Here is a 27130-nt window from a genome sequence, read left to right on the forward strand (position 1 = left end):
CAGAGCTGACATCAGAGCTGCCCTTTCTTCCACAAATTCTGCATGGTGTATGCTGGGTCGTGGAGGTGGGCAGCGCTCAGGAAAGGGGGCGGAAGAAGACTCTGGCAAACTGTGGTCATATAAGCTCAGGCCTGTAGAGGCCACTGGGCTCAGACTACTTCGCTATCAGGATCTCCGTCTGGAGGTGTCCTGTGTAGGGGTATAGATGGGCTTTTCCAGGGGTCCAGTGGGTACAGGCTCTGTCTGGTGATTCACTGTGGGGATTTCAGTCCAGGATTTCTTTTGGGGGTTCAGGCTAGGGAGTGTGGTTTGGGGAGCTTTGTCTAGGAGCTTGGTAGTTTGATCTGGAAGCTCTGATGGGGCCTGGCCTGGGCTGGGCAGTCTAGGATCTTGGTTAGAGTTCAGTCTTGGGCTCAGGTGGTGCTGCTCAGGCCAGGAGTTCCACCTGGCCTGGTTTGGGGAACTCAGTCTAGGGTCCAGTCTCCAGAGTTCAGTCTGGGAAATATAAAGTAGGAGAGTTAGTGTGGAACCAGAGATACGACTCACTGGGGCTCAGATCTGGAGGTACTTTCTGGGGCTCTACCTTATGGCAGAAAGTGAAGAGCAACTAAAAAGCCTCTTGATGAAAGTAAAAGAGGAGAGTGAAAAAGCTGGCTTAAAGCTCAGCATTCAGAAAATGAAGATCATGGCATCCAGTCCCATCACTTCATGGGAAATAGATGGGGAAACAGTGGAAACAGTGTCAGACTTTATTTTTTTGGGTTCCAAAATCACTGCAGATGGTGACTGCAGCCATGAAATTAAAAGACGCTTACTCCTTGGAAGAAAAGTTATGACCAACCTAGATATCATATTCAAAAGCAGAGACATTACTTTGCCGACTAAGGTCCGTCTAGTCAAGGCTATGGTTTTCCAGTGGTCATGTATGGATGTGAGAGTTGGGACTGTGAAGAAGGCTGAGCGCCGAACAATTGATGCTTTTGAACTGTGGTGTTGGAGAAGACTCTTGAGAGTCCCTTGGACTGCAAGGAGATCCAACCTGTCCATTCTGAAGGAGATCAGCCCTGGGATTTCTTTGGAAGGAATGATGCTAAAGCTGAAACTCCAGTACTTTGGCCACCTCATGCGAAGAGTTGACTCATTGGAAAAGACTCTGATGCTGGGAGGGATTGGGGGCAGGAGGAGAAGGGGACGACCGAGGATGAGATGGCTGGATGGCATCACTGACTCGATGGACGTGAGTCTGAGTGAACTGCGGGAGTTGGTGATGGACAGGGAGGTCTGGCGTGCTGTGATTCATGGGGTCGCAAAGAGTCGGACATGACTGAGTGACTGAACTGAACTGAACTGAACCTGGGGATTTTAGTTTGAGGGGTTAAAAAAAAATAGGGAGGTCAACTTAAGATCTTGGGCTGGGGAGCCTAGTGAGCACATCGCAGGCTGGCTGTCCTTCAGAGATTCTCATTCTGAGCAGCTCAGAATACTGGACTGGGAAGTTCTTTCTGAGAGGCTCATCTTTGGGCTCAGTGTGGGGAGTTCAGCTGGCCAAACTCAAGCTCTGAAGTTTATTCTAGGGACTCATATAGGGCTGAGATTGGTATAAAACAGGAAACTAAGTTAGGTGAACTCAATCTGAGGGCTGATTTTAGGAACTCTGTACCTGCTATTGCTTCTGCCTGGGACATGCTCCTCCCTACTCAGCACATGGCTCTCCTCTTCTTATTCATATTTGATTCAAATATCCTCTCTTCTGAGAGGTCACCCAGTCTAAAGGTGGCCCCCCCCCAGTCACTGTCACATCACCCTCTCATTCTCTGAATCACACAAAGCACCTATCTAATGTTCTCCTGTGTATTTATGACTTTTGTCTACTGTCTATCTCCCTGACTAGAATACACGCTCCCTGAGATCAAGGGCCTTGTCTGTCTTGTTCACCTTCCATATCCACTGTGCCTAGACAATGCACAGAGCACCAAGGTACTCAGTAAATAGATGAAGGAATGATCTATTATGTTAATGAAGGAATAAATGGAAATAACAGTCTGGGGAGAGAAAGCTGGGGAGACTCTGGGGAGCACTCTTGGGGTGTAACCCTGAGAAGTGGGTCTCATATTGAAAGAATCAGAATGAAACCCTTGCTAGTGGTTCAGTGTGTGAGTACTTGTCTAGGGAGGTGGTATTTTAGCCTAGAGATCCAAATCTGAGAGGCAGAAAATACGGAGTCCAGTCTGGGGTACTCAGTTCTAGGGAGGTGATTTTATGGGGTTCTGATCAGACTTGGAGGCTCTTTTGGGAGGGTCATTCTGGGTAGTGACTGGTGGGTATGGAATGAAGCTCTAAATGTGGAGAATGGAAAGTCAGGGGCTTGATGAGACAAGTCTCTTTCTGGGGAGCTCAGCAGTGGAGATTCAGTAAAGAAAACTTGGCCTGAGAGGGTCAGTCTGGGCTCTTAGCCTGTTGGCTCAGTCCCTGAGGGTTTAAGCTCAGCTTCATTTTGCATTGGGGACTTCATTTGAGAACCAGTCAAGGGGTGAGCCTTGGGGTCTTAACCTAGGGAAGAGATCCCTTTAGGGGATCTTTCTGAGTACACCCATCAAACTCTGGAGTTCCAGTTGGAAACTTCAGGCTGGGGGACTTGTGAATGTCCTGTCTAGGTACTCAGGCAGAGACCTCAACCTGGAGGTTCATCCTGGGGTCTCATTCCAGACACTCAAGGTGGGCCTTTCAGTTTGGAGGTCCTACTCTGAGATCTCAATTACATGGCAATGGAAGGCTGACCCTGTTAGTTGTCTTTGGCAGGGGTAGGGTGGGGAGGAGGGCCCAGTTGCATGCACTCACTTTGGGCGTCCTTGCTGTCCGGGGAGCCATGGGGCAGCTTTAACAGATAGTCCTTGAGAAGCAGCTCATAACGGGGGATGCGCTGCACGGGCTCCAGCATGTGGTGCTGCAATGTCAGGTTGCCACAGGCTTCCTCCTTCTGTGACAGGCAGAAGCAGGAAGGTTCAGGTCTGGCTAAAAACCCCTGACCAGGTCCCCACAGACCTGTCCATCTCAGCTGGTCCCATCCAGCTTCACTGCTTACCTGCACCTCATGGATGATCACTTTAAACTGGGTGGAACGCTCTGTCCAGGTGTTGACTAGCTCCACAGCTCGGTCAAAGTTCTTCACATACTCGCCATACATTTTGAGGAAGGGTGCCAGCTTCTGCAGGATGTCTCCAATGCGTGGGTAGCGGTCCCTGGGGTGGAAACAGGGCCTGACCTGGTCCTGCTGATCGTTGTCCCACACAGTGCCCCCACTCTACAGGCTATTCTTATCCCAGTCCTGGAAATCTACTTCTCAACCAGTCTGTTCCTTTGGAAATGCTGCTTATATTATAGAATAAGTAGGCTGAAAGGCTCAGCGTGACCTAAGACCACAGCCTGGGCCCACCCACCCCAACTCTGCCCTGCCCTGGGCACAAGGGATGACATGTCCTGGGATACCTGAAAGGGCCACTTCATACACTGCCTATTGATTCTGTGCCCAGACTTGTACTGAGTTATTCTGGTGACACAAATAAGCCACACTTAACTGATCCCCGAGAGGGTCATGGTCTGGTAGGGGAGTCAAAGTAACTAGACCTGGTTGCACTCCTCAAGAGTCACAGTCTATTGGAGGACACATAAGACCAAACCTTCATTGGTCACAGTCTGCTGGGGGAGACAACAAGAAGTGGCCTTGGTTCAGCCCTCAGTGGTCATAGTAGTTGGGGAGATGTAGGAAGTGACTTCATATAGCATGAAGATGCACTTTATCCTGTGGGTGTGGGGAGCATGAAGATGATTTAATCAGGAAGTAAAATGGTCTGTTCTGACTGTTGTTCAGAAAGACCATTGTGGAAGGTGATATAGACATTAAAGGATGAATTGGAAGAGGAGAGCCTGAAAGCCAGGAGACTGCCTATGAACCTTGCCTTTCTACCCCAGGACTCAGCTCAGATCTCATCTCTTCCCTGAATCCTTTGTTAACCCCTAGGCTAGTTTTGGTCCCTTTGATTCCCACAGCCTTCCATCCTCAGCTCTGTCATAGTACTGATGTGAAAGTGAAAGTATTGGCTGCTCAGTCATGTCCAAATGTTTGTGACCCCATGAACTATAGCCCACCAGTCCTCTGTCCATTGAATTGTTCAGGCAAGAATACTGGAGTGGGTAGCCATTCCCTTCTCCAGGGGATCTTCCTGACACAGGGATCGAACCCAGGTATCCTGAATTGCAGGCAGATTCTTTACCATCTGAGCCACCAGGGAATAACAACAACAACAATCATAGCACTGACTTAAAAATGGCTCACATTCACTTCAGTTCAATTCAGTCACTCAGTCGTGTCTGACTCTTTGTGACCCCATGAATTGCAGCACTCCAGGCCTCCCTGTCCATCACCAACTCCCGGAGTTCACCCAAACTCATGTCCATTGAGTTGGTGATGCCATCCAACCATCTTATCCTTTGTCATCCCCTTCTCCTCCTGCCTTCAATCTTTCCCAGCATCAGGGTCTTTTCAAATGAGTCAGTTCTTCGCATCAGGTGGCCAAAGTAATGGAGTTTCAGCTTCAACATCAGTCCTTCCAGTGAACACTCAGGACTGATCTCCTTTAGGATGGACTGGTTGGATCTCCTTGCAGTCCAAGGGACTCTCAAGAGTATTCTCTAACACCACAGTTCAAAACTTAGCACTTAACTATATACTGGGTACTATTTTAAGCTCTCTACATGTATCAACTCATTCAGTCCTTAAAATAACCCTACAAGGTAGGCCATTATTATTACCCTCATTTCACAACTGAGGAAACTAAAGCACAGTAACTTAAGAAACTTGCTTAACATTACAAATTTAGCAAGTGGCAGAATTGGAATTTGATCCCAACCAATTTGGCTCCTAACCTTATACTTTTTAGGGCTTTGCTATTCTGTTGTAATTTTCTGAGTCCTGATCTTGTTTCATTCTAGATTGAGAGGGCCTGGAAAATAGAGTTCAGGCCTGATTCTTTTTGTGAAAGGCGATGAGGGGAGAGGGCAGGTAGGAACAAACTCTAGTGCACACATTGGGCCTGGGCTCGGCAGGCAAGTGGACAGGAAGGTGGGCAGCCTAGATCTGGGGCCCCTCACCATTCCTCCATGCGCTTCTCTAGCTCAGGCAGCAGGAACTGCTGGTGGAAGCAATAGATGGAGCAGATGTTAGAGAAGATGCCGTGGACGACGTCAGCTGGGAAGGAACTGCGGTTCCGAGCTTCTTCTAGCAGCCGAGCGCAGAACACCTGTGGGGCAGGGCATGTGTGCTCAGCCCAGCGGGGCCTGGGGCTTGGCTGGGAAAGGAGCAGCTTGCAGATGAGGGCAGTGTTTGTGGGCAGCTCTATGGAGCTTTGGGATCAGCACTGATCTTGATACTGAGGAGTGAGGGAATGGAGTGAGGCTTGTGTGTGGGGTTGATTTCAGGTTGTCAAGGTTAGGATCTGGAGGTAGACATTGCAACAATAAGTCAGGATCAAGGTCAAGGTCAGAATTAGACTCAGGGTCAGAGACAAGGTTGGAATTAGATCCATTCATTTAACAAATACTTTTGAGTGCCTACTGTATGTCAGGCAGTGAACAGACAAAAATTCCTACCACTAGGGATTCTAGTGGATTTGGGGGTCAGGAATAGGGCCAGGTTTAGAATGAGGGTCAGAGTCTGGTTCACAGCCAGGTTAATTCAGGATCTGGATTAGAGTTGTAGTTAGGGCTTAGGAATGAGGGTTGATACAAAGATCAAGCTTGGGGTGATGAATCAGAGTTGGCTTCAGGGGGACAAGATGGGGATCAAGGTCAGAGAGGAGCCTTACCACCTCTAGATTCTGGCCTCACTGATAGAGTTAGGCTCAGGCCCTCTCACTTCCTCTTTGGCACCCACCTACCAGATCCTGGTGCCCTGGTGCCCCTGCAGGACCATTCACCTGATCCAGGAGATGGAGCCTGGAAACGTAAGCCTTCTCAGTTTGCAGGAGTTCATTGGCAATGTGGAACACCTTCTGCTGCACAGTCAACTGAAGAGAGAAGAGGCAACTGCTGGTCTATCATCCTGTACCCTAACCTTCACCCAAACCCCTAGAATTCTCAGAATACCATAAATGCTGCTCTATACCTAATGCCACTTAAAGATAACTGTACCTCCCATCCCTGAAGCCATAAGCCCCACAGCTTCACTCTAACTCCCCTGTGTGTCATAAAGGCCACCCCTCAATTCTGATACTGTGTACTTCTCATTCAGCCACTCATTCACCAGGCCACCTGCTCCCTCTATTCACTCTGCATAGTGTAGTGGGTAAGGTGTGGGCTAGAAAGTCAGACTTCCTAGCTAGGTTCAAATTGTAGCTCTGCCATTTACTAGCTTGAATAAGTTGTATAAATGCTCTGTATTTAAGTCTCTTCATCTACATATACAGGTAATAATAGGACCTAAGTCCATTTGTAATTTAGTCAACTAAATGATTTAATGTAAGTGAAACATAGCAGACTATGGATTAAGTAGACTATAAATTATTCACCCACTCAGTTCATTGTCAGTAAAGGCTTGCTGAGTACCTGGGGTGTGAGGGAAACCCAAAAGAATAAAAATGTATAAAACTCATTGCCTGTTGCCCTTCTTGCCTGTTTACTGGACATATATTTGCTGAGTCCCAGACCTTGGCCCCCACATCTGAGCTGGGTTCTGGTGACACAGGTATTCTGGCTACGACCTAATTAAGTGTAAGGATGCCTCAGAAGCAGTGTTAGGCTGCTGGGGCACAGAAAGGGATTCCTGCTGTGGAGAGCTTTTGTCCCACAGCCTCAGGCTCCTAGGGGGCTCTAAGTTCTTGTGCCCTTCCAGAGGCCGGCTGTCTGGAAGTCTCTCTGAATGTGAGACTTTCCATTTTACAAATAAGGAAACTAAGGTTATGGTGGGGCAGCAGAGACTCGCCCAACCTAACATAGCTACTGAATCTGGGGATTCTCCAGCTGGAGCAGGACACTAAAGATCCCCAACCAGAATGCCCATCTTTAAGATGGAAAAACTGAGGCCCAACTGGTGGTTCTCAGATAAGGGTACAACAGTTTTCCTCATGGGCACTTGGAACTGTGAATGGTCATTTTTGTAGTTATAGTGATGCAGGGACAAGGTACAGGTCTGCTACTGATATTTAGTACCAGGGGACCAGGGAAACCAAACATTCCAAGTGGAAACAATGCCCTGTTTTGAGAAATACTGAGCTGGGGAAAGAACCAAGTGTAAAAGCCAGGCTTCTGGTTTCTCCACACAGTCCTGCCTCTTGGTGAACATGGGTCAGTACCTCCACGGACTCCTGTCTCTCCATCAGGGGTGCTGGGACTTCTCTGTCCTTCTCATCCTCCTCCTCGTCGTCCTCCTCCTCCAGGTCACTATCAACCTCCTGGGAGCTGGGCCGGTGGGGGTCGGCCAAGGCAACAGGGACACTGGCCAGGGCAGGGGGCCCAGGGCAGAGGCCGTGGCTAGGGGGCCCGTCATCACTGATGAAGCAGGTCTCCTCGCTGTTGGATGGTGAGCTGATGCTGTCAATGCCGCTGTCCCGATTGGGTACCTTCTCGCCATCCCGGGGCCCGGGAGCCAGCAGGAACAGGCAGCGGGATGCCTCGCCCTCAGGGAGCTGGGGCACTGGTGGCTGTGGGGGTGGCTGTGGCAACATGGCTGGCTCTGTGGGACTTGGGCTGGGGCCAGGGGCTGGCCTATCCGAGGCAACAATCACAGGCTCTCTGAGGTGGGTGGTAGACACACATGGAGGCAGGGCATGAGCTTGACTGAGAGGCCTGTCTTACAACTGTCCTTTCTATTCCAGGCCCACCCTCCCCCCACAGGGTCCCCCAGGAGCTGGACTCACCTTTCAAATTTCTCAATCAGTGAGGATACTGCTGCAGAACTGGGGCTGGCCTCTGCCCTGGAGGCCAGGCCCTTGGCTACTCGGGGGTCTGCAGGCAGTGGGCGTGATGGTGGGGGTGGGATGGGCTCAGGTGGTGGGGGCATCCGGGGCATCTGCAGGTAGCTGGGCTTCGGGGGGACTAGAGAGATGGATGGGATAAAGAGGGGAGATCCCAATAGGCTGAGTTTGAAGTTGGCTGTTGCAGCCAGGCCACAAGCCCCTCCACAAACCCCCAGTCTGCACCTTTGCCTGAGACAGGCACAGAACTGGCCCAAGGTGAGATGCCAGTATGTGCTCATTAGCTTCAGGTCACAGCCCTCTGCTCCTAGACTGTGGTGCTTCCTGTCCTTCTAACAAGCCTTCTCCTCGGCCACTGGCAAACCTTTCCCCTCCTCTGTCCCCTCTCCTGGGCCATTTCTTTATCCCCTCTCTGGAACCACTTACCCTGTGGCTTTGGGCCCGGTGCCCGCTTCAGTGGCGAAGGACGCTGGCTGGGGGTTTCACTGGGGGGGCCTGGGTCTGAGCGAAGTCGCTGGGGACCTTCTGGATGAGGCTCAAGGCCCTGGCCAGGGTCAAGGGACAAACTTTTAACCAAGATCCGGTTTCCCTGGTGCATCCCTGCAGAAAGGGAGAAACTGGGTGTTAAGCAACTGATTATCCCAAAGGAGACTGGAAAGTTGTATGTCTTAGCAGGTACCTGTGGTATCGAGTTCCCCTGAACCCCTCTCCTGGCTACACTGTCTTTCTGGGAAACCTTTACTCCAGCAGTCAGATGGGAAGCCAGGCCCAGGGTTGTGGCTAGCTGTTTTCATTAATAGACAAGAGTTCTTTGCGGTTAGTACATTGATTTCTTGTATGTCAGCAGGCATCATTACTAGGGAGTTTAACCAGGCTGGGGGCAGGCACGAGAAGCCTATGGTTTGTGTACATGGTTGTACTGTTGTTTATATAGCCATAATGAGATGCTGAGCCTAAAGTGTTCTTCACATTTTCTCTTCAGTTCCTGAGGATATCTGGACTTCCTTTTCTACAGTTTTATATAGCTGAAAATAATGAAATTATATTTCATGAATAAAAGTTTTGCTTCTTAAAATCCCAGCTTCTCACTAATCTGTACTATCCTCCTCTATTTCCACACCTACACACCCCACACACAGCCAGCATGTAGAGTTCAGGTTACAGGAACAGCTTTAGGACACCAGGCAAAAAAATTCAGGAAAGTGAGGCCTTTCTGCATTGTCCCTCTTCCTTCACCTGGGGTCCCTAAACCCACCTCTGTCTTTGGTCCTGGGGGAGATGATGGTCACCCTGAGGTGAGAAGATTCAGTCTGGGAGGTGTGAGGGGACCTCTGCACCCAGGGACGACACATTCTAAGGGAAGGAGTGTGGCCTGCCTGGGCAGGGATCTGTGTGTGGCACGTCTCAGATGATAGAGAAGTCAGGGAGGAAGCAGAGCAGAGTAGAGATGGCAGTTTGATGAGCTGGGTGACTAGCCTGTGGGTAGAAGAGAGCTATGAAAGACCATCGTGTAGGGAAGGATGCAGCGAATAGGTGTCAGGACAAGAGAGGGAGTGGCAGCCAAGAGCCCCCAGAACTCCCACCCACACATGGTGCCAATTTTGCTATGCCACAGTCACATGACCTCTCATAGCCACCGAGAGTCTGTTACCCTGTGTCACAGTTTCATACGTGACCAGTCACAAAGGGGTTCACTCAGTCACAGAGACACAGGTGTTATTCACACTGTTTCACTTAACTTTGGGGACACAAAATTCAAACATCCAATCATGCTATCACACTTCTGAAAGCCTGGTCACACACAGTCATAAAGACCCATAGTCACAGCTTTACATATTATCATACAGCCTCACAGTATTACATGCACTGGCAAACATGGCCATGCACAGTCACAAAGACACAAGTCACATAGTGGCAAATCTACAATTTCACACATAGCCTCATATAACAATCACCTAACCACTTACCATCATATACCCACTTATATACTCCTCAAATATGGTTCCACTGAGTCACAAAGATATACAGTGCCATTTACACTGTATCTCACAATCTCAGGGCCACAGTGTCATACACACCAGGATATGGTGTTACAGGTTTACACCTGCAAATGGTTCACAGTCACAAGAATATAGCCATCGGGGGTTATTATACCATGTCATATACAACCTTGCACAATGACTAAACAATACAAAGTCACCTGCCACCATGTACCCCAAATCACAGACATACAATCACACATGGCGTAACTTACTATGTCATACTCATGAAACAAACATGTCCGTGGAGCCCCTGGGTCTTAGGGGCTCAGGTATACACACGACACTTGCCTCCTGGTCTACATAGTCATGGTGTCACATGCAGCCTCTGTTGCAAAAACATACAGCTACAACACAGAAATACTCCACTGGGTCACAGGCAAAAAGAGCAGCAGGAAATTTCAGGTCTTCTAGTCCTGGAGGGAGGGAGTAGCCCAACCCACAGGGTTCCAACAGCTTCCCAGGGTCTCTGACTCCATCAGGCCACAGTCCAGTCACAAAGGCCCCGGGGTCTCAGGCCATGGTCCCCTCCCAGCCCTGAAGGAACAAGGTGCCCTAGGCCCTGGGCTGAGCCCCCCTCCCCCACTCAGTACCTGGCTTTGGGTGCAGTTTCCTCACTTCCTTTCCCACAGCAGGCAGGGCCCTGGTTGGGAGGGAGGAGGTGCTCCTCTCAGCTCAGCTGGGCTGCTTACCCTGCCCTGCTCAGCATATCCTGGCCTTGTCGTGCCCTGCCCTTCCCCTGGGCGTGGGGTTGATGAGGATGAATCACCTTGAGGGCGGCACATACAGAGACATACAGAGACCACATGGCCAGAGAAAGTGAGAGACAGAGAGAGAACAGCTGACAGGGCCAGAGATCCACAGAGCAAAGCCAGACACCCACCATGCAGACCCCTCTCAGGGTAACACACACGGGTGCCAGAGTCCCAGCAGGTACCTTTTGTCTGCCTCCTTGAGCCTGGAGGCACGCACCTGGCCCTGTCTCCATACCTCAAAGCAGGTAGGCCTCCCTGGGTAAGCCCTCCCTACCCAGTCCATCCAGGGCGGTCAAGCCCCTCTCTAGTTAGGACCCCTCTCTCTCTCTCCACTGTTTGTCCTGGGGATAGGGTAACCATGCCACACTCTGTGGCCCTGCTCTGGTTCACTCTCTGCTCCCTTCCCACCCACTTCACCTGGGAGCTCACAGGTGGGCTTTCCTCTCCTTTCTCTCTGCCTCCTTGCAGGCAGCCCTGCAGAATGGGACTGATATATTCAGGGACACCCTGGATTCCTAGGTGAGAGGGGCAGATCCTAGTGAAGAGATGAAGGCAGTGAGAGGGGCAGTGACTTGCCCAAGGTCACATAGCAAGTCAGTGACAGACTTGCAGCAGACTGATCTGAGACCAGACTTCTTAACTCTGCTTTCCAAGAGGAAGCTGGGAAAGAGGGGAAACTACAGGGGCAGAGGTGTGCCCCAGTGCTTCAGAAAGTCAGTACCAGTGCAGCTGGTGAGAACAACACCCCCAAGCCTGCCCACAGATTATGACAACAGGGCTTCAATTCAGGAGCCTGAGCCTGGCCAAGAACCAGGCAGGGCTCCACTGAGGGAAGAAGACAGAAGATCCCTCTCTTTCCTATTGCAGTGTTCACTCCATGTTCCTCTGCCTACATTTTCCTGTCTCCTTCTATGTTTCCCCTTAGTGTCCCCCATGGCTCCATGTGTCGCTTCCTCTAAGTGGCTAATGGACCTCCAGCTCAAGTCATACCACTTATCTGCACAAGAACCTGCCATGAACTCCCCATTGCCCACGGGGAAAATAGAAGCTTCCCAGCTAGTTCTCTATGGCCCCTCACGACCATGCTGAACTCTCTGGCTTTCCTTGGCTTAGTTTAGTCCCCTGAATACTTCTGAGCCCTGCTCTGAGCCCAGTAGACTAGGTGCTGGAGAAGGTGAAAATTCTATGTCTGCCTTTAGGGAGCTCCCAGGGGGGGTCTTCCCCTGCCCTAGATACCAGAGCTCTTTCCACTGCCCCATCCCATCCCCACCCCCTTAAGTCCTGCATTGATTTTCTCCAGTCCATTTTTTAAATTAATTTTTTGGGGGCCAAGCTGCTTGACATATGGGATCTTAGTTCCCTGACCAGGGTTCAGACCTGTACCCCTTTATTGAGAGAGTAGCATTGAAACATACGCATTACCATATGTAAAATAGATAACCAGTGGGAATTTGCTGTATGATGCAGCAAACTCAACCCGGTGCTCTGTGACAACCAAGGGTGGGATGGGGTGGGAGGTGGGAGGGAGGTTTAAGAGGAAAGGGACATATATATACCTGTGGCTGATTCATGTTGATGTGTGGCAGAAACCAACACAATATTGTAAAGCAATTATCCTCCAATTAAAATTAAATTAATAAAAAAACCCACCTGCACACTTTGCAGTGGAAGTGGAGTTTTAACTATTGGACTGCCAGGGAAATCTTCCAGTCCATTTTTTATGGTTGATAATCCATAATATTCTCTCTCACACTTGCACCCACACCCACACACCGGACAAGGTCTTCTACCAGCACTGTCCCTTGACCACTGGGTTTACCAGAGCCCCCAGTACCCATCAGAATAGAGGCCACAAAGGGCACCCCCCCCATAGAAAGTCACTTGACCAAAGGCTTTCACTGCAGGGGGCACAGGTTTGGTCCGTGGTCTGAGTTGGGGGGGCAGTGAGGAAAACTGCAAAGACCCAGTGAGAACCACAGAGCTGCTCACAGGTCCACATGCAACGTGTGCAGCACAGGGTGTACACACATACTTACACTCAGACATCTCTTGTTGCTAATGGGAAACACGCCCTGGGCACACTAGGATGCCTAGGTACAACCCTTGCTCTGCTGTGAGGTGGGGCAAACCCTCCAACAGGCCCTCAGCAGGCTGAAGGGCAATCTTGATCCTGACCCTCAGGGAGCTCCCAATCTCAAAGACAAGAGACTCTCATTCAGGAAAAGCTAAGTGCAGCTCAGGAAGTGCAAGGGGGTCAGTCTGTCGGGACTGGGGAAGCTCAAGGGAGGGAGAGGCCAGGGACAGGATGGCCAGATAAAATACAGGATGCTTAGTTACGTCTGACTTTCAGATAAGCAATGAATAATTTCTTAGTATAAGCATATGTCATGCATACTTAAAGTAAAAATGTATTTGTTGCTGTTGTTTATTGTTTTAGTCGCTAAGTCGTGTCTGACTTTTAGTGACCACCATGGACTGTAGCCCACCAGGGTCCTCTGTCCATGGGATTTTCCAGGCAAGAATACTGGAGTGGGTTCTCATTTCCTTCTCTAGGGGATCTTCCCAACCCAGGGATAGAACTTGCATCTCCTGCATTGGCAGGTAGGTTCTTTACCACTGAGCCACCAGGGAAGCCCCAAAATGTATTATGCTATACTAAAAACTTTTTGTTGTACATTTGAAATTCAAATCTACTTTTTTGGGGTGAATTCCAAAAGCTCTAGTTGAGAAGGGATTCTAATAAATGAAGTGGAGCCAGGCCTCTGAGGTGGCACGAGGCAAGCTGTGGGTTCTACCCAACTTCCCTTCAGTGGGTGCCTGAATGCTCATGACAGTGACATTATTTCAGGTATAAGCTTGAATCTGGTCTTATTTACTAAAAAAAAAAAAGTCAACAATTTAAAAACCTGTGGTACTTGACTATTCCAAAGAAGGGTGGCTTGATCACACTTGCTGACCAAACTGCATGGATTAAGATGTTGTGAAGCCTTCACTAGGACTATCTGGCTCAGGAGTAACACAGACCTCAGTTAAATCCCAACACCCTCACTTACAAACTGTGTGACCCTGGGCAAGCCTCTCCATCTATCTGAGCCTCAGTTTCCTTGTGTGGAAAATAGGATAACAATCACAGCCCCCTGGTTTTGAGGAGTCCATGAGACAAAGAAGGGAAAGCACATAGTGCCCCCAGCCCCCCAGCAATGTGGCTTGAACTTGAAAGCCAATATAACTGCACATCCACAAAGAAACAAAACTATGCACACAGATATATAAACCCACGTGCCACAGGCTGCAACCCAACACAAAGCTATCAACATACCGAGAAACACATGCAAACCCAGTCACAGATGAACACAGAATCCAGCCCCACTCTCTGACAGTTCCTCAGATCAGGGCGGGATTTCTACTAGAGACAGAATGGCAGAGAAAAGACAATGGTACCCCATCCTTCATTCAAATTCAATTAAAATATAGAAACCAAATGCAATCCTAAGTTTCAAGAAGTATAACAGTTTGGAATTTTCTCATGACAACTTATTGGTACTGAAATAGCAAAATCATTCCAGAAATTGTTTTTGGTAGCTTCATGGCACTGACTGGCAGGTGCCCTGAGCATGTGCTTCTGGGCTTAGTGGCAGAGTAGGTCTACCCCATAGCTGAGTTTGAGGACAAGGACTTTTCCACTGGAACTGGACCCTCACCTCTTTCTGGGAATTTCAGCTCCCAGTTCTCCCCTTCCCTGGCCAGCAGCACCCCCTCTCCCTTCTCCCAGCTGTAGCCTTGGCTTAATCTCAAGACAGCTAATAGGGCCACAGACTGGAACTCAGCCATTAACTCCCTGGTGACCTGGGGGATTGCTTCACAACTCTGGACCCCAATTTCCCCATCTGAAAAATGGGGAGAGTATTGTGTGCTTCTCATTGTAGGAACTGGTGAGATGCTACTGTGGGCAGAAGCCAGCCCTGGCACTCAGGCCTCTTGACCCCCAGTGCATGCTTCTCTCAGCAACCCCCAGATCCCTGCCTCTCCAGGGTGTGAGATAGGCCCCTGAGACAGCTGAATTCCTGGGGGTGGGGTGGGGTGGGGAAAGAAGAGGGAGTGGAAAAGAACAGCAAATAAGAAAGTGTCCTTTGGGAAGCCAGCTCTGTTGGGGGTGGGGAAGGGGAGCCCCTCAGCTTGAGAAAAAGGCAGAGGATAAAGGTGGGGTAGCTGCCCCACCTCTTTCCACCAGCCCCTTGAATGTGAGGTCCAGCCCAGCTGCACTGCTCTGCTTTTGCAGCCAAACTTGTTTGGCCTGGCAGATGTTCTCTCTGGAAATTTCAACACAAAGCTCTGTCAAGTATGAGAAGTGCAGGGGGAGCTGTCTATAGGAACCCTCTGGCTAGCTCAGAATCCTTCCTTGAAGTGGATTGGTCTTGTGAACATAAGGACTCTGCAGAAAAATGGAGGCATCTTCTGCAGAGTGAAGGCATTTTAGGAAAGTGGGAGCCATTCTGGAAAGTAAGGAGCTTCCTAGAGTGTTCCCTTTTGAAAACTGGAGAAACATTCTGTAAAATAGAGGTCGCTTTGATAAAAAGGGAAAAAATTTCTTCAATTTCTTTGCAATATTCCATTTCTGCAATGTGGAGAACGTTTCCTCAAAGTGGAGTGACTTTCTATAAAGTGAGGACCATTCTATAAAGACCCTTTTGTGAAATGCATGACATCTATAAATGGAATCTGACAAAATACAATACTGTTCTGTAAGATGGAGGAACTCTTTTGTAAAATGAGGTTCCTTTTGTAAAGTGAAAAACATTTCTGTAAAGTGTGGACCCTTGTGTAAAGTGAGAACCTTTCTGTAAAATGGGACAACAATAGAGGATGGTGAGGGTGGGGGTAAAATAGAGAGCATATGCCTCACGGAGAAGGCAATGGCACCCACTCCAGTACTCTTGCCTGGAAAATCCCATGGACGGAGGAGCCTGGTAGACTACAGTCCATGGGGTCGCTAAGAGTCAGACATGACTGAACGACTTCACTTTCTCTTTTCACCTTCATGCATTGGAGAAGGAAATGGCAACCCACTCCAGTGTTCTTGCCTGGAGAATCCCAGGGACGGGGGAGCCTGGTGGGCTGCCGTCTATGGGGTCGCACAGAGTTGGACACGACTAAAGCGACTTAGCAGCAGCAGCATGCCTCACTTAAAGCAGGGACAGCAGCTTCTCCCCTTTTTCTAATTGTCACCTTGCAGTAACAGGGCCCCTGCATTTTCAGGTCTTCCAATATTTCAAGAAAATCAGAAATTCAGATTTTTGTGTGAAATTTCCTAATTTTAAAAACACTGAGTAGGTCAAATGAAATTTGTGAGTCAGATTCAACTTGTGGCCCACCACTTTGCAATACCTGAGTTGGATGGTCCTTAAGGCCCCTTCCACATCTGCTGTTTACTTCCTGCTCTATCTGACATGCTATGGCCCTGGGGTGGCAGCTTTGGAGTCTCTCCTCCACCCTCTGGAAGGGCCCAGTCTCCTAGGGACCTGAGCAGTTTCAGAGTGCTGGCTCATGCAATACTTGCCAGCAGTTCCCTGAACTGGAATCTGCCTTTTATTCTGTCTTGTCTTCTGCCCTGTTTAGGATGCCTGGTGAAAAAAAGCAGGAGATTGCAAGAACTTTTAGAACTCTCTGGAACTCAAGGTGCTTACTTTTTTGTGGAAGATATAAGGTATGAGGATTCAACTGTTTGTTGAGCTCCTACTGTGCTCCAGGCATTGTTTCCTATATGGCACCATCCTAACAACTCTGTATGCTATTAGCTCCATTTTATAGATGAGGAAACTGAGGCACAGAAAAACAAAATAACTTGCCTGAGGAAGTGGTTGAACTGAGATTGGATCCCAAGTGTGTTTGTGTCCAGAGTCACAGAGCACATCCTCACTCAATGTCTGCTGAATTGGGAAAGAAATCACATTGAAGAGAGGGGGAGGGAAGAGAACTTTCTAAAGGAAACGGGTTTTGAATTCAGTTGTCCAGGAAGTGTTTTTTCACATATAGATGGACTGGGCACAGTCCTGCAGGCAAGGGAAGAAAACTGAGCAAAGGTTTGGATACTAGGGGTGGGGCAGTGAAGCATGTGTTTGAAGGGCACAGTGAATAGAATCCTGGGTTTGTAAGAATAGGAAAGAATAGAAGGAAGGGGCTGAAAAGGCCAAAAGATAGGCAGGCACTCTCCTCCTCCACCAACCACTGCCACCAAGATACAGACCCATAGGGGCCACGCAGAGATAGGCACTAGCACAGAAACACATATACACAGTCTACATACAGAGAGACCCACATACAGAAACAACTGGAAAAGGCTCAAGGGCTCAGACCGAGCCAAGGTGACACAAAACAGGAATACAGGAACACTTAACATATGCAGACCTAGAGACACACACAGAAACACATGGATATATAATAACATACACGTGGAAATACATAATAACAAGGACATTAAGATATACACAAAACAGACCCATAGAGACAAAAACAGTTAGGCAGCCAGGCACATGTGCCCTCATGTGCATACATACATACACACACACACACACACACACACACACACACACACACACACACACACACACACACAACAGCCGCAAGGGAGCACAGACAGCCTATCCCTCTTCCAGTTTCTGGATTACTGTGAAGGCCTAACCAACTCCTCCCAGAGTCTCTGGACCTGAGGCCAGAGAAGGCTGGGAGTGGTAGCTCCACCCCCAGGGAGGGGCTGGGGACTTAAGAGGACAGGAAGGGAAGGGAGTGGAGCTGCAGCTGGGAGCACTGGGGGCAGTAATTACCCGGTGCTGGGGCTGCCACGCTGGCTGGGATTTCCCTCCCCTTGAGGACAAAGCCACTGGGGAATGGCCCTTCTGACCCCTGCTGTGTGTGACCCCAGAGCCCCCAACACTTACCCATCCCTCCTCCCTACTTCCCTGAGGCCTGGTCAAAATTGAGATTTGGTGACACAGAGAAATCATGAGGGGAAAAAGAGAGAGACCGGGACAAAGACAGGAAAACTACAGAGACCCAGAAATTTGGACAGCTAGAGAGGGAGTCAGGAAAAAAGGGGTGGGGCGAGTCAGAAGAGAGACAGTGACACTGAGAGATGCAGGCCCAGAGAGGCAAAGCGGACAAAAAGGGCAGACCAGGGCCACTTGTTGAACATGGCTACAATGTGCTCTACTTGTGGCATTTAATCCTAACAACCCTAGGAGGTGAGGATGCTAACTCCATTTTGTAGATGAGAAAGCCGAGGTTCAGAGGGATGAGGTGATTTGCTCAGGATCACATGAAAGTAGAAAGTGGCAGAGCTGGTGGGGGGGCTCTCACCACTGCCTGCCCCTGCCAGGGACATGAGAGAAAGGGGTTCTCCGGAGACAGAAGCTGTCTGGAGAATCAAAGTCCTGAAGTCCTGAAGAGATGCAGTGTGAAAGAGCCCAGCACCTTCCCTGCCCCCCTCCCCTGTGTCCCGGTGGGGGAGGGGGCCGTGGCTACACCTGGAACACATTAGGCAGGGAGGCCCAGTCTAGGCGAGTCGGGAAGCTGCAGAAGGGGGAGCAAGGGAAGGTGAAGGTGAAGTTGAAGGCAGCAGCGTGGGAGGTGGCAAGGGCGTAGAAGGCCCAGGCAGAAGAGCTTCTATGCCAGCTTGAGCTTCTTGGGGCCGTGCTGCCAGTCCCGCCCTTCCCTTCCCGCTTTCTTCAGGAGCCCTCCCTCCCTGACTTAACCCCTTCTCAGTGGAAGTGCCGCTGAGGGCTGAAAGCTGCCAGCAACAGCAATGGGAAAAGCCTTCAGTTCCCTCTCTGGGCCTCAGCCACACACCTGTGCCCTTCACCCTCCCGTCCTTAGTCTGGGGCCCAGATGGACACAGTTGACACTAACTGGGCACTGCCACACAGATGCCCCTTTTCCAGGCTCCTCAGACTCAGTGCATTCTAAACCCCAGCTCTACCCCAGCTCCTAGTGGCTCCTCCTCCTGCTTCCCCACCCTAGGAACTGCTCCTCCAGCCACCCAGTTCCCTACGCCAGTCCCTAAGCCAGAGATTTGGCTTTCTTTGAGACTCCTCCTGCTCCTTCAACTCACTTGAGTCCAGCCAGACCCCAAGTCCTGTAGACTCAACTTCTTCGGAGGGTAGGAATCCATAGGCTATTTTTCCCAGTCCAGCCTCCTAACTGGTTTCCCTTCCGTCCTCAGGGTCCTCCTGAGGTATTCTTCACACCACAACCAGCTTATGAAAACACAGTCCCCTTCAATTTTTGCAGCCTGGTGATGATCTCCCATTGCCTCTGGAGTGAACTCCAAAACTCCTGAGTGCAGGGACAAGTAAGGCCCAGCTAGAGAATACTTCCCCACCCCCACCCTCCAGGCACAAAGGCCTCTTGTCTGTTCCTCGAAAGTGCTCTCCTCTGCCTGGGGCTTTGGCACATGTCATTCTCGTGGGCCTGAACAGCTTTTCTGCTTCTCCTTACCTCTGGATTCCTGTTTATCCTTCATATCTCAGCTCAAGTGTCCTCTCTTTTACCTGCCTGCCCCCTCTTCATCTGTTCCTGCAGCATCTGTGCTTGGAATTACCTGTCATATCTTCCCTGCTAGAAAGGAGCTCCACAAGGACAGGGACTGAGCCTGCCTTGTTGTCCAGCCAGCAACTCAGAGGGCCAAGCAAAAAGTAGGTACTCAATAAACATTTGTTAAATAAAGAAATGTCCCCCTCCCTCCTCTCTTTCACTCTGCCTTATCTGCTCACCAATAACTTATTGATGCCCTATTATATACCAGACAAATGTGATGAACAGGTCCTCAATGTTACAAATGGGGAAATGAAGGCGTTGTGGTGGGAAGGGAAGCCTGAGGGCACAGTGAATCAGGAGTGCTGAGCTCCTTCTGCTGCTAGCCTCATCCTTGTCTCCAGTCCTCTGTGTTGAGGTACCTTTTGGAGATGTCATGCCTTCCAGGTCCAAGGAACTGGGTATTGGACCCTGGAGAGGCTGAACTCACTGCTCCAGGGAAGACTGCTCTCTACAGTTGAGGGCAGTTAATTCTTCCGGGCTGGGCATCAGGAGACTACACTTCCTGTCCTCTTTCCAGACAGGTCCTAGCCACACTCAGACAGTGTCTGGTCAGCTCCACATCTGCCTAAGGCATTTAGCTAACTGGCCTCCAGAAAGCCATGGCTGGCATCTTTCTGGGGCACTGTTAGCTACCACTCACCCTTGAAGGACCAAGTAGCCCCAGCCAGGCCGTCCCCTAGAGGCAGAGGAACCTGAAAGGGTGGAGGAATGGGGGCGCCAACCATCTGCAATTGGAGACTTCAATTCTCTTAGTCCTTTTTGTAGCTACCTTTGTTGTATTTGTTTGGGAGGTCCCAGGTGACTAGGAACCAAATCTGGGTCCTTTCTCAGACACTCCTCTGGAATCTCAAACTGCTGCTCTCCAAAAACCACCAGCAGAGCCTACCGCCCCCTCCTTTCAGGAGTCCTCTCTTCTCCTTTCCATGAGCAACCTTCCTTTAAGGCCTCTCAGGATGCCCTTAGCAGGGAAAACATGGAGGGAGTCACAGGAATTTACTAATGTTTGGTTTGCTTTTCAGGAGTACTCCCTTCATTCTGTGCAACAGCCAATACCCTGGGTATATGTGAAATGGATCTCAGCTTTATGCAAATATACTTTAAAAACTGCTCCTCCCCTCATCCCAAATGGCATTTCTAAGGCAAATTTTGGGCAAGTAATGAATGATTCACCTGAAGGTGACTCTGCTGACCTCACTATCTATGTCTTCAAGGATGGGACTGGCCCCCAGAACCATGTACACTTTCCCCATGAGCTGCTGTGTGGCTGGTGGTACTCACTGGCAGTGGGAAAACGCCCAAACATCTCTGGCCTAGACCTCTCTTCAGAGCTTTCCAACCCAGGTGTCCCTCCAGGACTCTCAAATGCAACAGCTTTCAAATGTACCTCAGTATCTTCCCTCAAACCTGCTCCTTTTCTTGTAAGTAGGTGGCCCCGCCACTATCCACCAGGTCACTGTAGTTGATTTCAGAAAACAACTCAGAAACATCCCAGACTTTTTGCTCTTCCTCAGCCTCTACATCCAAGATCTGTCCATGTTAGCACCAAAATACCTCTCAGATCTTACCTTCTGCACCTGCCATTTCTATAATCCAAACTACCATCACCTCTTGCTTGGATGACTGCAATCCCTACCTGCTTGTCTCCAACCCCACTCTTGTGCCCCTACCATCCACTCTTCCACATACAGCCATGGGGAATTCTCAAACAGCCATATCTGAGCACATCATTCCCTGTCAAAATTTCCCTTTGCCCTCAGGATAAAGTTCCTTCATCAGCCTTATCTTTCTGCTTCTCCCAATGTCAGCCTCTGTCCCAGGATGCCTCATGTCTCAGTGCCTTTGCTCATACTGAACGTCCTACCTGAACTGCCTCCATGTTCCTCCTAGCTCTGAAAACCTTGCTGACACCCTTCTAGAGCCCTTCCTTTGGGCCAGGCCTTGTGCTGGATGCTGCTGATACCAAGGTTTCTTCTGTCCCAGAGTCCCAGAACTGTAACTGCCTTCCAATTTGAATGGCCAAATGGCAGCCATTCACAAGACCTGGGCATAAAGGGTAAACTGAGGCTCCCAGTGTCTGTGCTTATATGGGTGAGAGATTGACTCATTCCCTTTAGCTTAGATCCCATGCCTCCCTTCAGGGTTGGAAGTTATGGTGAGGTGACCAAAAAAGGGCCCTGGGAAAACAACATCAGAGTAGAGGCTGATGTGGTATCCTAATGATACTGACTCATTGTAGGATCACAGCTAAACTGCCTCTCAGAGTCTCCATGGTCCCAGCTCAAGAATGGTGCCCATTCTAGGCTATATATCAGAATCACCTGGGGAGTTTTCATAATTGATTCCTGGGTTGCAACCCCAAGATTCTGGAGCTCTGAGGTAGAGTCTGGGAATCACATTTACTTTTTCAAAGTCAACAAGGGATTCTGATTTTCATCTAGTTTAGGAAATCCAGGACCAGATGGTGACAAGGGACCTTTCCAGCTCCAATTCTAACTCTTAGCTTGACAGATGATGCCCTAGGCTCCAAATCAGGAGAAGCCAGCCCCTCTTGCTGCCTAAACTCAGTCCTTCCACTACCCACTTTAACACCAGGCTTTAAGGCTTTACAACTCTTTCAACTGAGCTAAGGTCAAGTCCCAAGCTATCTCCCAACCAGCATCTAGAAAGATATTCCCAAAGCTGAGGAAGAGGGTAGGGTTCTTCCCAAATCTCTATGAACAAACCTATACCTGGGAACTCCTTTCCGACTCTCTCAAAGCACTCTCTTGTATCTCAGAGAGGTTGAGTTATCTCAGTAACCCAATAAGGCCTCACATTTTATTAACCTGGGAAATGGGCATAAAACAATCATCCAACCCCTGGATAGGAATCAGGGTAACTAAAAGACAAAGCACTTTGAAGCAATTCAAAGCTTTCCCATGGATAAGATATTAATATATTATTTTAAAAAGCACCCCCCACACACATATACCACCAGGATGGACTGCTAGCTCCTAAGGATGGTGATTCTATAAAGGCTTCAGCAGTCTGAGGGAGGAAGCCAGGAGGCACACAGAAATGTTAACATATGGACTAAAAATGTTTCAACCCTTTAATTGAAACTTAAGACTCTCTCTCTCTCTCTCTCTCTCTCTCTCTCTCTCTCTCTCTCTCACACACACACACACACACACACACACCCCCTACAATCACCAACCCTGCCCTCTTTGGGCCAATTATAGGCAAGTCCTGTAGAGAAAGAAGCAAGTCACTTGTGCCTACTCCTGGGTTGGCCAGGCAGTGGGGGAGGCGGGCTCTCACGCCCCATGCTGCTGTGAATCACATGGCTCAGTGCTTGTCTTGCCAGGGCCTGAGTAATTCCTCCGCCTCCACTTCAGAAGGTTTTTCTTTTTTTAAATTTTATTTCATTCTGCAGGCTTTGCAACCACTATCTCATAGATTCCTCATGGCATTCTATAGATGAGGAAATTTGAGGCTCAAAGAAGGACAGTCACTCACCCAGGGTCCTACAGTGAGTTAGTGAGGAGTGGTTGAATGAGAGGTCAGGTCCTTCCCTGACACCTTTCTTATTCCCACTTCTCATCTTGAAGTGAAAAAATAGAAAAAGACACCCACCAATGACTAAGGCTTTTTAATACTGTTTGTCAGTCCTAAAAGAAATCAGCCCTTAATATTCATTGGAAGGACTGATGCTGAAGCTCCAATACTTCGGCCACCTAATGCAAAGAACTGACTCATTAGAAAAGACCCTGATACTGGGAAAGATTGAAGGCAGGAGGAAAAGGGGATGAGAGGATGAGATGGTTGGATGGCATCACAGACTCGATGGACATGAGTTTGAGCAAGCTCCAGGAGTTGGTGATGAACAGGGAAGCCTGACATGCTGCAGTCCATGGGGTTGCAAAGAGTTGGACATGACTGAGCAACTCAACTGAACTGAACTAAACTACTAAGGCAGGGACTTCATTGGGAAAAAATTGTCAGAAATTTGTGCCGCTTTTTGTGGGGAGGAGGGGAGTGATTCATGATGGGTATTGTGATTGTAATTTGGAAGGACTGGTGGAGTGGGAAGAATCACTGCTGTGTATTGATCAGAGGCCAGAGACCAGGGGCCCAGATGCTGCCTAGCTACTGACTCCCATACCAAGAGTATCTGGAGGGCAAGAGTTCAGTTGTCCTTCTCTTAGACAAATAGTTACTGAGGTCCTACTATGTGGCCCCTTTGTGTCTGTTTAGGCATTTGTTCAACAAGGATTTATTAAGCATCTATTGTATGCTAGCCACTATGCTAGTTGCTGGGGATCCAATGATGAACAAAACAGATACAATCCCCTTGCCTCATGGAGCTCACATTCTAGTTGAGGAAGACAGGCAATAAATAAGTAGATACATAGAATAAGATAACTGCATATGTACTAAGCGCAAGGATGGAAGTGCACTGGCAACTTCGATGGACACCCACAAGGGCCCCTACCTAAAGTGATCAAGGAAGGTCTCTCAGAGGAGATGACATTTGAGCTGAGACCTGAAGGGTAAGAAACAAGCCAGGTGGAGAGCTGGGGGAAGAGCTGCCAGGCAGAGGGAAAAGCAGATGCAAAAGCCCCGAGGTGGGAGTGCTCGTGGCATGTTTTGGGATCTGAAAGAAGGTGCTGCAATAAAGTGGGTGAGTAACTTGCTCCACACAGTGTCTGTCAAGGGGAGTTTGGAAAGTCAGCAGGAGCAACATGCAGGCAGGGTGTTAAAGGCCTATTGTTAGCTGATTTATCTCCAGCCCATTTGGAGTGAGCCCCTGAGGTTCCATGACTAGCTCAAGGTCACAAGAAGAGCAAGGGACACAAGTTGCTCATACTTATATGCTTTGCTAATGCTACCTGGTGCTGGTCCACAGTCCCCTAAATCTGAGGAGCCTGGGATGTGGGCCCTGGGAGGTCCCAGAGGCTCAACAGCTCCTTCAGTGTTGCCTAGTGGAAGGCACTGTTCTTCCTCCATAGCTCCTGGGCTCAGGTCCACATGGGATGTTCCCAGATAGAGGAGGCCCTGCTGGACTCCTCAGACACTCAGGTCTTTGCAGCACGAAGGCCTCTCCAGGCAGTGGGCAGTGGTCCCAGCCTGACCTAGAGCCACTCCACTCTGCAAATCCAAGTTCAAGCATCCTGACTTCTTACAACCAGCCTTGTAGTCCTGTACCTCTCCAGCTCTGCTACAACTGGCTTTTGCACCACCCCTTCCAACCATCACCAGCTTTCTGCTATCTTCCTACCTATCACCACCTCCAGCCCTTCCCTCCAACTTGATCTCCAAGGTCCACCTCTTAAGACCACCTTTCTCTCTCATCAGCACCTTTCACTCCCTCCTTCCCTTGTCCTCCTGCCACACACACTGGCAAAACCCCAACCTTGGATCAATCCAGCATCCCTCTTTTTTTTTTTTTCCACTCATACTCCAGAGCTGCTGAATAGTACAGGAGAAAATCACATAAGCAGAAAGCTTGGCATTACTTTCATGGTCTCCAAGCTCAGTATGGGGAAGCAGAAAGACCATAGACTTTGGACTCAAACAGATCTGTTTTGGAATCCTGTCTCCATACTAGCTGTGTGACCTTGGACAGGTTACTTAACTTCTCTGAGCCTCAGTTCCCTCACCTACAAAATGGATATCTACTTCACAGGAGGCTCCTGAAGATGAAATAAAAACCCATGTAAAGCACCCAGCCCGGTGCCTGGCACAACGTAGGTGCTTGGCAACTGGAAGACTCCTTTTCTCCCATTCCCCCAAACAAACCCCAGTTCCTCCAACCAAATCCCCCTTCCTGCCTTGCAATCCTACCCCTTTTCTTAGAGTGCTCCCTCTCCCATTAGCCTCAGCAGATAGAAGAGAAGGGGATCGCAATGGTTGAGAGGGCACAGCGGACAGAGAGGAGGCGGGAGTTGAGGGTGGGGGTGGGACTGGGGTTGAAAGAATTAGAAGGCCGAGGAGCAAGGGAAGGGGTTGGAGGTTGAGAAGAGTCAAAGGGCTGTGGTGAGCGAGCCGGCCCTGAGAACAAGAACTCGCTCCTAGGCCCAGGGCTTGGGCTCCCATTCTCTCTCAATCACTCACCAGGCCGGGGCTGTGAGCCCTCCAGGTGGTAGGAGAAGCGTAGGGCCCGGTGGTGTTGTGGACTGGGGCCGCAGGGCAAGACCCGGGGGCCTGGAGCGACGCCCAGGCTGGTGTCCGAGGGTCCGGCAAACTGGGGATCCAAGAGGCTGCCGAGAGCCGAGCCTGAGCCCCTGGGCACCGGCAGTCCGGGTTCCGAGGCTCCAGGGTCCAAGTCAGCATAGGCCGGTGACGCGGCGCCGGGGGAGTTCGCGGTTGGGTGTTCGGGCTCTGAAGGCCCGGCGCCCCCCGGGGCTCGGTGGCCGTGCATAGTCCGGGCCTGGGCGCGGGTCCCGGGCTCCCCGCTTGGCTCCAGCTCCTGGGGCGGAGGCACGGGCGGAGGAGGCCCGGCGCCCGGCGGAGCAGCGGCCTCAGGCTCGGGGGGCGGGGCTGCGGGCTCAGCCCCACTGCGGAGACTCTAGCCCCCAGCCCGGGCCCGGGCCAGCAGCCGTGGCAGCGGTGGCAGTACCAGCAGTAGCCGCGGCCACCGCCGCGGCGGTGCTAGGCATCGCCGGCCCCGGCCCCGCGCAGGGAGTGGGTTCGGCGGGGCCGGGGGCCCTCTGGGGAGCGCTGTCTATGCGGCAGCGGCTGAGTGAGGGTCGGGAGGTTGCGCTCGGCGTGGGCTCTCTCGCGAGCAGTGAGCCACTTCCGTGGCCCAGGGGCGAGTGGCCGGTCAGTTCCGAGTTCAGGGTCTCTTCTCTCTCCCCAAATGGGAATCGATCTAGGCTCTCTTGGCTGTTCGGAAAGGGTTCTTCCTCCCGCCGCAGCGGAGGCTAGGGGGCGGAGGGGAGGAAAGGAGAGGGAAGGGGAGGGAGGGAGGAGAGGATGGCGGTGGCGGGGGGCGCGCCTGTGTGCCGCGCGCTCGGGCTGCGGGGCTCTCCCTTAGCCAATGCCTCCAGACGATGCTCCAGCAGCGGGGGCAGGGGAACAGTCTAGGCCCGGCTCCACCGTCCTCTCCAGCCTCGGCCTGGGTCTCCGCGGTGGCGGGCGGGAAGGAGCCTGGAGAAGGGGGGTGGAGAGGCGGGAGTCGTCGCTGAAGCAGCCACAGCCACAGCGGCGCTGGGACCCAGTTGCCTGGGTCCCGCCCCCTCGCTCAGAATTTGCGCCTGGCCACGCCCCCTAACTAGGGCCGGCCTCTATTCTCGCTACGACCGCCCTCTAGGCCCTCCTCCTTAAAAATTCCTCCTCAGCCATCACCCCTGGTCCAGCATAGGCAAGTCAAAGGGCTCAACCTTCCCAAATCTGCCTTTCTGTCCTATCTCAGGTCTGTCTCTCTCTGCTCATTCTCAGTCTCTTTCCTATCAACCTTTCCAAATGTTCCAGAGTTTCTCTAGAGCTTGGCTCATAGGGGACTTGCCTTTCATACTCAGCTCAGATCAGATCTCGTGGTCATTTTGCCACCTTTGACCAATAGCCTCAATTCCCAGGATTGTCGCATCTGCCTGGCAACATCCCAACCTTGAATCAGCCCAACTGTCCATCTTTTCTATGCCTGTGCCCAGGCAACTAAACACTGCGGGAGAAAACTGTTCAACCTCACAGATTTGTGCCACTATAAACGCATGGTTCCCAGCTTCCGCCAGGCCTTCCGTTCTGATCCACAACCCTTCTATGCCTTCCCGACAGCCCCCTCTCCCATGCTCCACAA

General features: G+C 50.5%; 1 protein-coding gene across 3 annotated transcripts in view; it reads right to left on the reverse strand.

Annotated features, from left to right (window-relative positions):
* Window positions 1-26559, reverse strand: part of FGD1 (FYVE, RhoGEF and PH domain containing 1) — a 38659-nt gene extending 12100 nt beyond the window's left edge. Inside the window, exons 1-8 of one of the 3 annotated variants that reach the window (XM_015104884.4) lie at window positions 25447-26559; window positions 8394-8567; window positions 7911-8088; window positions 7347-7563; window positions 5973-6062; window positions 5149-5297; window positions 3083-3239; window positions 2839-2977 (exon numbers count right to left, since the gene is read on the reverse strand). In XM_015104884.4, the coding sequence (XP_014960370.2) occupies window positions 2839-2977; window positions 3083-3239; window positions 5149-5297; window positions 5973-6062; window positions 7347-7563; window positions 7911-8088; window positions 8394-8567; window positions 25447-25753 (1411 nt within the window). In that variant the 5' untranslated portion in view covers window positions 25754-26559. Of the gene's footprint in view, window positions 1-2838; window positions 2978-3082; window positions 3240-5148; window positions 5298-5972; window positions 6063-7346; window positions 7786-7910; window positions 8089-8393; window positions 8568-10599; window positions 10702-25446 lie in introns of those variants that run through there. The other 2 variants (XM_015104883.4, XM_042242421.1) reach the window with 2 other exon arrangements.
* Window positions 26560-27130: the final 571 nt, after the last annotated feature.

This window comes from Ovis aries, chromosome X (assembly GCF_016772045.2).
Source record: "Ovis aries strain OAR_USU_Benz2616 breed Rambouillet chromosome X, ARS-UI_Ramb_v3.0, whole genome shotgun sequence".
Taxonomy (NCBI): Eukaryota; Metazoa; Chordata; class Mammalia; order Artiodactyla; family Bovidae; genus Ovis; species Ovis aries.